Source organism: Hemitrygon akajei, chromosome 4, assembly GCF_048418815.1.
Source record: "Hemitrygon akajei chromosome 4, sHemAka1.3, whole genome shotgun sequence".
NCBI classification, from domain to species: domain Eukaryota; kingdom Metazoa; phylum Chordata; class Chondrichthyes; order Myliobatiformes; family Dasyatidae; genus Hemitrygon; species Hemitrygon akajei.
This window is the reverse complement of record NC_133127.1, coordinates 16,580,151-16,594,372: the sequence shown is the minus strand read 5'-3', so window position 1 is coordinate 16,594,372 and position 14,222 is coordinate 16,580,151. Positions and strand designations below refer to the sequence as shown.

Below are 14,222 nucleotides of genomic sequence, written 5' to 3'. Positions count from 1 at the left end.
ATGAATACAACAGTTCCTGCAGAAGAAAACCATACAGATTAGCCCTCTCCCTGATTGAATACACAGTCCAGCCATTCTGCTCAAAATGGCTATACCCTCTGATAGATGTCACTTCTATCCTGATAAAAAAAAATAACTCAGACCATCTACCCAATCTATGTCTTCTATCAGGTCTTTCCTCAGCCTCTGACACAATGGGAAACAACCCAAGTTTGTCCAACCTCACCTTATATCTCATACTGTCTAATCTAGGCAACATCCTGGTGAACTTCTTTCCAAAGCCTCCACACCTTTTCTGTAATGTGGCAGCCATAAAATGCACACGATACAACGTTATGCTGCAGGAGACCAACCAACATGAAGATAACCAGTTGGACCACAAGATTAAGGAGCAGAATTAGTCCATTTGGTCCAACAAATCTGCTCCGCCATTCCATCGTGGCTGATTAATTATCCCTCTCAACCCCATTCTCCTACCTTCTCCCTGTAACCTTTGACACCCTTATTAATCAAGAACCCATCAACCTCTGCCTTAAATATACCCAATGACTTGGCCTGCACAGCCGTCTCTGGCAAAGAATTCCACAGATACACCACCCTAAAAAAAACTTTCCTCATCTTTGTTTTAAATGGATGTCCCTAAATTCTAAGGCAGTGCCCTCTGGTCCTAGACTTTGTCACTCTAGGATATTTCCTCTCTACATCCACTCTATACAGACCTTTCAATATTCAGTAGGTTTCAATGAGATCCCCCATCATTCTTCTAAAGTCCAGTGAGTACAGGCCCAGAGTCATCAAACACTCCTCCTATGTTATGCCTTCATTCCTGGGATCATTCTCGTGAACCTCAGTTAATCGCATTTATTTGCTTGTTTCCAGAATCTATTTTAAAGCTGCAGTAAGAGTCTCCCTACACCAAGTGTAGGTGTTTATGAATTGCAACCTGCACATAAAGCTGCCATGCTTCCCTTACCTGGTCTGTCCAGAAAGTCACACTGTCCCATGTCCGCAATATCCAGCCTCTTCAGCAAAAGTACCAGATGACTTAGATTTGTTTCAGAAACACGAGGTGGTGGAACCTCCACCATTTCATTATGCAATGTTTCTGAGTACAAGCGGAAGCACTTCCCTGGAAGAGGAAAGTACATAATATTAAAAGTTTAAAAAACCCCCGAGGATGCTGGAATTCTGAAATAAAAACAGAATGCTGGAAATTGTCCCAATTAAATAATGTCATCTTTAAAGCCCAAGTTTTTCTCATTTTGGCGCAAAATACCCAGCAACAAACACATGAATGGGCGGCCACGGTTGTGTAGCATGCAACATTTTATAGTACCAGTGAATACTGATTGGGGGTTAAATCCACTGCTGGCTGAGAAGAATTTGTACGGTTCTCCATGTGACTGTGAGAGTTTCCCTTCAGTGCTTTGGTTTCCTCCCACATCCCAAAGATACTAATTTGGGGTTAGGGTTAGTTAGTTGTGGGCATGCTATATTAGCGTGGAAGCATAGCAACATTTGTGGGCCGCCCCCCGCACAGTATTGATTGTTGGTGCAAATATGGCATTTCACTGTATGTTTCAATACACACGTGACAAACAAAGGTGATCTTTAAAATCCTTTTACGGCAATTCAAAAAGATTTGCAGCACCAGATGAACAGAAAGCAGGTCACCTATTTGGGAAGATTCCTTTGGTTGAAATACATAATCGAAACACAGACTAAAATGTGTCATTTACATTAATAAACAACACACCAAAGGATGCACTGGGAACAGTCAATGTTTGGCAGAATATTAGTTTCTCGTCTTTTGCACATTGTCCGTTCTGTTAGATGTGGTGTTTCATTGATTCTATTATGTTTCTTGTATGTATTATGAATCCCCGCAAGAAAATGAATCTCAGGGTTGCAAATGGTGACATATATGTACATTGATAATAAATTTACTTTGAACTTTGATAAAGCAACTGAACAGCAACATCAAAACCAAGTCCCTTTCTGCTTAACAAGAGCCATGGTATTACAAGAAAGGCACTACCATGTATAGAACACTGGCTGATTGGCAGGAGGCAAAGTGTTGGAATAAAGAAGGCCTTTTCTGGTTCGCTGTTGGTAACTAGTGGTGTGACACAGTATTGGGACTACTTCTTTTCATTTATATGTCAATGACTTGGATGAGGGAGCTAATAGCTTTGCAGCCAAGGTTGAGGATGATATGAAGATAGGTGGAAGGGCAGATGGTGTTGAAGAAGCAAGGTGTCTGCAGAAGGACTTAGACAGGTAGAATACAGTGTAGGGAAATATACAGAAAAACATAGAAAACCTACAGCACAATACAGGCCCTTCGGCCCACAAAGTTGTGCCAAACACATCCCTACCTTAGAAATTACTAGACTTTCCCATACCCCTCTATTTTTCTAAGCTCTGTGTACCTATCCAAAAGTCTCTTAAAAGACCCTATCGTATATGGTCATGCACTTTGGCAGAAGGAATAAAGATGTGGACTATTCGCCTCAGTTGTGTCCACTCATGCCTTCCAATCAACACAAGGTACGATGAGACAGATCCCCTCCTTGTTGTCAATGATGTTATCTCCCTGCAGTGCAGTGGCCAAACTGTAGCAATACATACAAAATACTGTTGGAACTCAGGAAGTCAGGGAACATCTAGGAGTGATGAAGGGTCTTGGCCCACAACAGTGCCTGTTCATTTCCTTCCATAGATGCTGCCCGACTTGCTGAGTTCCTCCAGCCTTTTTTGTGTGTATTGCTCCAGATTAGCATTTGCAATCTCGTGTCTCCAGTTACCGAACCGTCCATGGCCCCAATAGTGTTTTGCACAGTTTAAGCACGACCTCTCTTGCTATTATATTCTATGCCAGGGTCAAGATGAAAGTTCATTTGTCACATGTACATCAAAACATATAGTGAAACGTGTCATTAGTGTTAACAACCAACACACCCAAAGGTGTGTTGGGAGCAGCTTGCAAGTGTTGCCAACAAAGCATGCCCACTGTGCTCAGCAGAACAACACAAATCACAACAATCAACAAACAACAACAAAACAAGACCTGTTCCTCCATCCCACCCACGGACATACACTGCCCTTTAACCCCCAGACAAGACTCGGACCGGGCTTCGACCTCCCCAACTGAACAGAGATTCTCAGGTGGTTCTGGCCAACAGGCCTCGACTTCTAGACTTCTGATTCATCCTCTGGCCTCAATCCTCGGCAATGATCCCAGGACACGTTGATCACCAAACCAAGCCTGAAACTCGCTGATGGGGGGAATCCAAGCACTAGGCATCGAACACTGGTCTCACCAATTCGCGAATCCAGGGGTTATTGGACCTCTTTCCTCCTGCCTGCATGGAACTCTGACTCCAGAACCATATCGGCAGCTTCATCACCCACCATAAAGTCTCAAGACTTTATGTAACTGTTCTACTACTTTCAGTATCTGTATTCAAAAACCCCCATTCCTGTACACTTCTCAATTTCCTACCATTTACTACACGTCCCCTTGGCTTTTTATTTATTATTATTGAGCCGCACTGCCCAGCAATCTCCTGGTTTAACCCTAGCCTAATTACGGGACAATCTGCAATGAGCAATTAACCTACCAACTGGTACATCTTTGGACTGCGAGAGGAAACCGGAGCACCCAAAGGAAACCCTCATGGTAACGGAGAGAACATACAAACTCCTTACTGGCAGTGACGGAAATTGAACCCAGGTCACCTGTAATGTAAAGTGCTGTGCTAACCACTACCCCACTGTGGCTTGTTTGTACTCCCCAAATGAACTGCCACACACTTCTTTATTTTTTATTTTAAAATACAGCACAGTAACAGGTCTTTCCAGCCCAATTAACCTACTAACCTGTACGTCTTTGGAATGGGGGAGGAAACCGGAGCATATGGAGGAAATCCATGAGAAGAATGTACAAACTTCTTACAGACAGCAGCAGGAATTGAACCTGGATCACTGGCACTGTAATAATGTTATGCTAACTGCTATGCTATCGTGCTGGCCCTTCTTAGATTTGAGTTTATTTGTTGCTTCTTTTTGTCCCCCAAAATGTGGAGAACAATTTTTTGACTACTTTGACCATTATTACTATCTAAAGCCTAGGACTCCAATGGGGACAGATCTCTATTGTATATTTCTCAAAACCTTCTTGCATTCTCATTTTAATTGTGGGCACTTTGGAAGCTAATGTGATTTGTATTGAAATTCTAATGGCATTTCCACTTTGGCACTCCCCGACTTCAAAGGAACCTCTTTCGGAAAGAAAAGAATTAGCCTCAACAGGATGTGGGTCACGCCATGAAGGTTGCACTTGAAGTACATCCAAGCTGTGCTGACTGCATGGTTCAGTCAGAAAGCGTAAAGAACCACTTTTACAGTGAGTGACTGCGGTTACAAACAAGGAAGAATGAATGTGAACTGTGAATCTCCAGCTGGGAACCTGGCCGACTTCACCATCCTAGCCACAGTTTTAGAGCAGACAGAAAAATTTATTCAATCTAGTTTACAACATTGAACTATGAAAATCCAGCAGTTTATTAACATAATCCCATGTCAGTCCAACTTCCTTTGCTTTTCTTCCCTTTTCTTCTTCCAACTGAGTATCTATCATGATTCAATGCCTTGAAAAGAGCCACTCCCCTCACTATTTATTTGTTTTAGAGACACAGCACAGAACAGGCTCTTCCAACCCAGCAACCCACCTATTTAACACCAACCTAATTGCAGGATAATTTAAATGACCAATTAACTTAACCAACCGGTATGTGTTGGGAACATGGGAGGAAACCGGAGCACCCGGAGGAAGCTCACACAGTCATGGAGGAGAATGTGCAAATTCCCTATGGATGGCACCAGAATTGAACTCTGAACTCTGGAACACCCTGAGCAGTAACAACTGCTACCCCACCATGGTGCCCAATAAACAAGTGCCTCAGTTAAACAGTACTGTGCAAAAGAGCTAGGGTGCCTAAGGTTTTTACACAGTACTGCATTTGTCAACATGGAGCGGAAAGAGTTTGTAAATCTGGCAGGAGCAAAGGATGTTGGGAATGGGGAGGGTAGATCGCCACGGGATGGATTTGGGACAAGTGGCAGAGAAGCAGTGCGGGGGCAAGGGGTGGTGTGGGTGCAGACACATTCATCCCAAAGATACCAAGAAAGGTCATTCAATTCCAATTGATCTTTATAGAATGCCTTTCTTGTGCTTTCCGCTCCGTGTTCTCCCTGTCCCCTTTCCACTCTCAGTCCACAATAGAGACCCATATCAGAGTCAAGTTTATCATCACTCACAAATGTCATGACATTTTTTTGCAGCAGCAGTACAATGCAATATATAAAATTACAACAGTATTGTGCAAAAGTCTTTGGGACACTAGATCTTTTGCACTGTACTATATCCGATGTCATGAACAAAGTAATTTCTAAATCCAGTGCACCGAGTCACTGCTGACATTAAGAACGGATAGGGTATTAAAGTTACTGAATTAATAAATCACAGGCAAATTTTACTGCAAATTAGATTTCAGATTAAATGTAACTTCTCTTTACATTCCAGATATGACTGGATACGAATCATATAGCCTCAGAGCTGAAAATCATAAACACAAGAGATTCTGTAGGTGCTGGAAATCCAACGCAACACCCAAAAAACAGTGGAGGAATTGAGCAAAGTGGGCAGCATCTATAGAGAAGGAATAAATAGTCAACAATTCAGGCCAAGGCCCTTCGTCAAGAATGGAAAGGAAGGGTGATAAAGCCAGAATAAGAAGGTGGGAGGAAGGGGAGGACTACTATCTGGAAGATTATAGGGGAAGCCAAGTAAGGGGGATGGTGAGTGGGCAGGAGAGGGGGTGAAATGTGAAGCACAGGTGGAAAAGGCGAAGGGTTGAAGAAGGACAGCCCAAAACACTGACTTTTTATTCCTCTCCATAAATGCTGCCTGACCTGCTGAGTTCCTGTGTTCATGAGACTCATTGAGCACCAAAAGAGGCTGTTTAACCCACCGATCTATTTGCCCATCTACAGAAATCCAATATGCCTCGCTTGTATAACTCCTTATCTGAATGTCTCTCAAATATAATAATTGTATCTGATTTCATCAACTCCTTTGCAGTACTTTAAGATATCCAATGCTCTCAATGAAAATAAAATTCTCAAACTCCTCTTTAAAGTTCATGCATCTCATCTTAATCCTCTGCCTTCTTGGTTTTGACACATATACCAAAGGGAAAAAGTTTCTGACAATATTTATGAGTTTTATAGGTGGCTTGACTCTCCTTGCTCTGGCAATGAACAGTACATTATACTGCTGTTGCTTGATTCAGAGGATTCGATTTTGGCTAATGGTTTGAGACAGATTGTAATTAAAATTACGTATTTTTACTTGATTGCATCAGCTGAGAAGTGAAATGTCATCAAGCCTGATACGTGCTTTCCTAAGATCAGCTGGAGTGAATATTATACTACCCAGCAGAGAATTCAAAATACAGCAGAAGGGGAATGGGGTTCAAAAGAAATCAGACGTGTCTGAATAGCAGACCACACTTGATGGGCCAAGTGGCCTAATTCGTTTCTTATATCTTATGGTATTTTTGGTCTAGAGGTGCATTTTCAGTGCTTATAGCTTTTGCACACAAGAATGTTCAGCTACATTATACATATATGTTTATAACATAGGGTATATTTTGTTGGTTTAAGATGACAATGGTGAAGCTCATCAACTACTTGCTGGTGACAAATAAAACAAATTAGATTATTAATAACACTTTTTCTGGTAAACGGTTACTGCAGACTATAGTCTGCAACTTCCCTGCTGGAGTCAAGCTTTTGAACAACCTGTAGGACCTGGCATTTTTACAGCTCAAGATGAAATCTTGAAGGTGCAAGATGGTTGTGGCTTGGTGTGTATGGGACAAATCAAGCCTGTGGGGTCCGGGACAGACAGCGGGGAATGAGCCAATATACAGCCATTGCTGGAACGGACTTGGAGGCAGTTCAATGCAACAGAACGAGGTGAGCAGAGATGAAGAATAATCGAGGTGTAGTCCGGGCCCCAGAGCAAGGGAAGATCAGATATTTGATAGCACCCTGTCAAGGTCAGGTACGGGCTGAATCAAAGCCGTACGGTTCAGGCCCAAGAATAAATCGAAGCGGCAGGGCAAAGATCCAAGAGCAAGGAATAAACCAAGGTTCAGACGATATAAACACTGGGCCAGATTGAACAGGTCAGGGTGTCAGGGCCAGAGGCAAGGGACAGGCTGGTTCAGCTCGCTGCTCCATAAGGCTTACATGTCTCTGCACTGAACTAAGGTTGTAGCCTGCAACTAATAAGCTTCAGAACTGGTTGCAGTGATGCCTGGTTGTGGAATCACTTCTGTGAACTTCAATTCTGAATGCTATTTGCTTATTTTTATTGTTCGCACGATTTGTTGTTTTCTCTCTGCACATTAGATGTTTGATGGTCTTCTTTTGTTTTGTGGCTGCCTGTAAGGAGACAAATCTCAAGGGTGCATAAAGTACATACTTAAAGAATAAGTGTACTTCGAACTTTAATATTTGTTACTATATGTAGTATCTGCACATGTACATCAACATTTCCAGTGAAATCCATAATTTTGCATCAATGACCAGCAGTCTGAGCATGTGTTGGAGGCAGCTTGCAAATGTTGCTATGCTTCCAGCACCAACAAAGTATGCCCACAATTTACTAATCCTTACTACTGTACGTCATTGGAAAGTGCAAGCAAACCAGGGCACCCAGAGGAAAGCCAGGTGGCCACAGGCAGAGAATGACTAGCTCCTTACAAACAGTAGAGAGAACTGAACCCCAATCACTAGCACTAAACATTACCCTGCTGCCCACTCAATACCCAAACAACTTACAGTAATAGTAGATTTGTGTTAATTGGGCTATTGCTTATTTGGGACAATTCTTAATGAACAAAACTAATTGTGAAAATTACCGGGACTCCCTTTGTTTATTTGGGACAGTATGCCACTTAATTAGGGTAGGAGATTTTGCACAACAGGTTCTAACTAGCATCCATCACTTGCATTAGAAGCTAAACCATGCTTAGAGGGAACAGTTTTTAAATAGCATCAATTGTGCATGTTTGTGTTCAAAAAGCAGTGATTTTTGCCATTGACAGTTGGTGAGAAATAAGCAGCAGGACAGTTCCAAACTGTTTTGCTCACTGCGGTTTCAAGTACTCAGCTTGGAGATGCCAGAAACAGACAGGAGTGAAAATGAAATGAGTACACAGCTTCAACAAATTAGGAATTACAAGGAATTTGAAGATATCAACAATCATCTTGAACGTTGCAATGAAAATGAAGATTTAGACGATGGAATTGTCAAAAACATTGTATGAAGGTAGTCTATTATCTATACTTGGTATCTGTTCAGATTTTGTTCATTGTCTGCATACTGACTGATTGTATCATTGGCTGGTATGGGAACTGCACCCAACCTTGATTGCTGGGCACTGTAGACAGTGGTACAGACAGCCCAGCATCTGTGGATGTGAACTTCCCTCCACTGAGGGCATATATCGCAGCAGGTGCGGAAAGAAGGCCTGGAAGATCTTTGGGGACACCAGTCACATCAACCATAAACTGTTTCTATACATTGCAAGAGTTATGATGCAAAGATTTTTACTCTGTCACGTTGTGGGATGGATGTAAGATTTAAATAAATTCAAATTCTAATTCTAATTAGATGAACCCCTCTGTCGATAACAATTAGGAACTAATACACAGTTCTGTAGTACTGTAGTACTATTGGTAGTGTTATAATTTATTCTGTATTTCATTTAAATATATAATTTATTACTCAGTTAAACGGTCCTTTGTCTTTTTTAAAAAATATCTTTTTAGCTATTTCCATGAAACTTCGACTAATTAGGGCAGCTGCTTAATTAGGCCAAAATGTATTGATCACAATATGTTCCAATTAACAGGAATCCTCTGGATTCGTAGTTCAAGAAACTCATTCACAACACTAATCAATAGTAATTGTGAATGCCATGACAACCTTAAAAAAAACTTTTATCTTAAAAAATATATTTCACAGTCCTGAACCTGTCTTAACATTTCCAACTGTGGTTTGATTCACTTATATAGATAATACAATCAACAGAAAATTCATGCATTCATTGCCATTTTATTTGTGTGTGCAATCTTACCTGGGCAGGTGTGACCTAATCTTTGCCTCCTCAGCTCAGCCTGGCTCTTACTAATGGGTTGAATTACCTGAGAATCAGCCCGAATGCGAGGATTATATACCTGGGAGGAAAGGACACATATTTGTAACAGAGACAAAAGGGGTGTGGATACCTCTCTCAAAACCCCATGCCTACTTTCTATTGAAAATCGTCCACACGTCCAGTTTTCCTGCTTATTACATACAAACCCAAATTACAACCATTCAGCATGTAGAAATTCACCCAAACAGAATTCACAAAACACTGCAAAAATTTGAGGCACTGAGTTAAATTTTGTCTTTGAGAATTTATGTGAATAATATAGATGATAAACTTCTTTTTCCAACTCCCATTTCTTAATGTGCACATGGACAACAGTTTCCCATCTTGGAGAATTCCCAGATGTTGCTTTTAGGAAGACCACACCAGTGTGGAGAACTAATTCAAACTAAACAAACAACCTGTACAACATTTTGAATATAATACTGGTAAACATGTTATAATGCAAGATTTCAGAGACTCACACTTTCCTTAAAACTGAATAAATTAGGCTAGGTTCTGAACGCTAAGCTAACATCTTAACTGGAATAATCCTGAACAATGAACCGAGGGCTATGTAGTAGATACCCAGAGGCCACTTTATTAGGTACAGGAGCAGAACCCAGTGCAGCCTTCTGCTGCTATAGCCCATCCACATCAAGGCGCAAAATGTTGCACATTCAGAGGTGCTCTTCTGCACACCACTGCTGTAATGCATGGTTATTTGAGCTCCTCTTGCCTTCCTGTCAGCTCAAAAAAGTCTGGCCATTCTCCTCTGACCTCTCTCATTAACAAGGCATTTTCACCCACAGAATTGTTGCATACAGAATTAGCTGGATTTTTTTTTGTATTTTTTGAATTATTATTTGTTAACTTTAGAGGCTGTTGAAAGTGAAAGATCCCAGGAGATCAGCAGTTTCTGAGATAATCGAACCACCCCATCTGGCACCAACAATCATTCCACAGTCAAAGTCACTGAGATCATATTTCCTCTCCATTCTGACACTTGGGCTGAACAACGACTGAATGCCATAACCGTGTCTGCATGCCTTTTATGCATTGAGTTACTACCACATGATTGACTGATTAGAAATGTGCATTAATTAGCAGGTGTACAGATGTACCTAATAAAGCTGTCACTATGTATATATGAACAACACAATAAATCACAAAGTGAGCAAACAGATCAATGAACACAAGATCATCAAATTCAAAGTGCATTCATTATCAAAGTATCTATGCAGGATACAACCACAGACAGCCATGAAACAAAGAAAACCATGGAAATCATTGAAAGAAAAATCATCAAACCCTCCCAATGTGCCAAATGGCCAAAAAAACAAGCAAAAAACACAAATACTAAAACATCACCCCACAAAGTCATCAGAAGAGTCCAGGCGTATTCAGTTCAGCTCCATGTCGTTCATTATCTGCAGGCCGCCCCAATCAAAATCACCCAAAATAGCAAAATAAAAGCAACCAGAAACTAGAAACACAACATTGTAATGTGAACTACAGAGTTCAATCCACAAACAGTGTCGATTAAACCTTGCCCAGGACCCAGGACTCCAAACCAATCCTCCAGCAGCATCGAACGAGATACAGACCATTTGAACACAGGGACCTTCTTCTGGGAGCATCAAGCGAGAGAGAGAGAGAGGCTGTCACATGCCTCTGGCAGTAGTGAGTGAGTGGCTGGTAGGTGGTGCTGAACACTGGCCCACTTTCCACTCTCGTCCCTGATGACTTCTACCTTCCTTGACACTTTAAACTGCGAGATTAGCGCAAAATGGAATCATCACGGGCTCACGCCCCATCTCCAGGTTTTTTGGCCTCGAGGCCGCACACTTTGCTCAAAACATCAACAAATCTCTCCAGAGACAGCAAAGCACTAGATTGCTCACTTGCCCAAAAACACATCACCAAAATGTAGATCACAGGCTCCAACAGTAGCAGAACCACATTTGAAAGATGTAAAAGAAGTAGTTTTATGAACTGTCTGAAGGATGTCACCCTTGGTCGCAGGTGCCATCTTCTTCTGGAATTTTTAAAATGCAGATGGGAAATTGAGCAGGTTTTGGGGCACTTCATTACAACTAAGGTATTGGAGTGAGAGAACTCTGCAAAAGAATGACTTAACAAGGAGAGATCAGGCATAAAATAAAACACTTGATAAGATCAAAACAAAGTTACTAAGAACACTTCAAGCTGTGACACAAATTCAGGAGGGATATAGATAGGATAAATGCAGGATTAGAGTGAAATGTGAAAAGTTTAAGGGGAACATGAAGGTGAACTTCTTCACTCCGAGAGTGGTGTGTGAAATGAGCTACCAGTGTAAGTGGTAGATTTGGGTTCAATTTCAACATTTAAGAGAAATTTGAATGGGTACATGGATGGGAGGGAAATGGAGGGCTGCAGTTGATGGGACCAGACAGATTGACAGTTCGGCACAGAGTAGATGGGCCAAAGGGTATGTTTCTGTGGTGCAGTGTTCTTTGAGTATGACCATGACTCTAAATTCAAGACTAATTAAATAACAAAATAACTTGATTAGTGGTTAGCAAAATGCCTTTTAGAAAAGTGATTACTGAAGCTGAGAAAGAATGAAAATCAAAACTTGAAATAAGAACATGCAAGTGGTTGGACCTGGAAAACTGCAATACATGGAATGATTTTATTGAACCGCAGTTGTACTACTTTCCTCACCACATACTACCGCTTTCAATAATTAAATCGTTGATATAGAGAGTAGAAATTTGAAGAACTGGTCAATACCACTGAATCTGTGGTCAAGAACAATCTGCATATATAGGCATCTGCTAAACATGGTGGGCATGCTGGAATGTTCAGTGACACTTGTGGGCTGTCCCCAGCACAGCCATAGGTTGTGTTGGTTGTGAATACAAATGACACATTTCACTGTATGTTTGGATGTACGTGTGATAGATAAATGAATCTGAATCTGAGAATTTTTACACAGGCTCACTGAATAGGATCGACTCTGACAGAGTCAAGCTTGTTGTTTTGATGCAGGATTTCAACCAGAAAGGTCAACAATTTCTCCCCCCTCCCCCCCCACCACCACCATCAGATGCTGCTCGACACACAGGTAGATGGTTTGCTGCTCTAGATTCCAGCATCCGCATTGTCGTCTCATTATTCAATTTGTTTTAATAGATAGCAAGAACATTGGGACAGCATGTTGCCTCAAGTTTCTTTGCCATATGTTACCTTATCTAATGACCAATGTTTCGAGAAAATAATCAGGACTAGGCAGATAAAGCCTCTGGAGTGGGTCTTCAAGGCCGCATTTTGTGCTGTATCATTGTGCTTCTTTTGTCAACGTACAAATTTAATTGAGTAAGAATGAAGACACGTGAACAATATAAGAGGGGAGAGATTCAAAAGAAACCATACACGTAGGAGCAGAATTAGGCCATTTGGCCCATCAATCTTCTCCACCATTCAATCATGCTGTTTTATTAGTCTCTCAACCTCATTCTTCTCCTTTCTCCCTGAAACACTTGATGTCCTGACTAATCAAGAACCTATCAACCTCCACTTTAAATATACCTTGAGAGAAAACTTCTTCGCACAGAAGATAGTGAGTACATGGAATAACCTGCCAGAGAAATAGTCGAGGTGGGTACAACTGCAGAATTTTAGAGGAATTTGGATAGGTATTTGAAGGGGAAGGACTTGGGAAAAACACAAGTACCTGGAACTAACAGTGAAGATGCTGTGGTCAGCATGGAACCGCTGGGCTGAACAGCCTGTTTTTCTGCTGTATTATTCTAACAATTATCTCCTCATCAAATTGCCAGACAGGCTCAAAGCAAGTTTTTTTTTGATCCGATGCTCCCAAAGCAGGGTGATTTGAGTTGGTGTGATCATTAAGGTGTCCATTTCTCTTGGTTGGCTTAAAAAGAGAAGAGTTCACATTGAAAAAGCAAGAGGCTGGGATTTGTATCTACTGTGGATTGCAGTAGTACTGTGGATAATGCAGTGACTTAAAGCCAGGCACTTTATATCTAACCTGGCAAATTGAACTATGACAGGCAAGGATTAGTTTTATTTAATACACCCAGGGGGATACAGTAGGACTGACTGATACACTACTTTTTTCATTGAAAACAAAGTACAAAACTGAGCAGCAAAAATACAAAATTATGAGGGGTAATGATAAGGAAAATGCAAGCAGGCTTTTTTCCCCCACCGAGCTTAGGTGAACTAGAAGTAGAGATCATAGGTTAAGGGTGAAAGGTGAAATACTCAAGTGGAACATGAGGGGGTTCTTCTTCTCTTAGAGCAGTGATCCCAACAGAGGTGGTACCACCCATCCAAGGGGGGCAGTTAAGTGTCTTAGGGGGACATTAGGAAAAATACAAGTCGTCAGGAGGTGCTCAAGATTCTTCGAGGGGGTTGGGGGTGGTAAGTGGCACCCTACCTTGACGCACGAGACCTGGCCGACCATGACAACTCGCTGTTGTCGTCAAAATCAAATAGGCATGTTAATTTTTGTTAAAAGTTGGTGTTTTTTAAAAAATTTTAATTTAGCCCCATTAAGGATGGATAAGTGCATACAGCGCAATCTCTGAGTCTGAAGGTGGTGAAGCCTTTAATTCTAATCCTGCTAAGAAACAGAAACTACAAAAAGTGCATTGATACAATGTTACATCCTGGAGTATGGTTCTATTCTGTTCCCCTCAGATCAGCGACACCCCATGTGTCTTATTTGTAATACTGTAGTGTCTAATGAAGCCATGGAACCATCAAGATTGCAGGAATACTTCTGTAAAAGACACACTGAAAAGGCTACTTATGGTATCAGTTCCAGAAGATGAAAGCAGCATTTGAAAAGCGTTGCACACTCATTTGCCAAGAAAGCTAAAAATGACCTTGATAGTGGTCTCATTGCTTCTTATAACATTTCCAAATTGATAGCAA

General features: G+C 41.3%; 1 protein-coding gene across 1 annotated transcript in view; it reads right to left on the bottom strand.

The window, feature by feature from the left end:
- Window positions 1-14,222, bottom strand: part of LOC140726141 (putative pre-mRNA-splicing factor ATP-dependent RNA helicase DHX32) — a 142,758-nt gene that overhangs the window by 42,668 nt on the left and 85,868 nt on the right. Inside the window, exons 6-7 of the mRNA XM_073042115.1 lie at window positions 9,216-9,315; window positions 974-1,129 (exon numbers count right to left, since the gene is read on the bottom strand). Of these exons, the coding sequence (XP_072898216.1) occupies window positions 974-1,129; window positions 9,216-9,315 (256 nt within the window). The remainder of the gene's footprint in view (window positions 1-973; window positions 1,130-9,215; window positions 9,316-14,222) is intronic.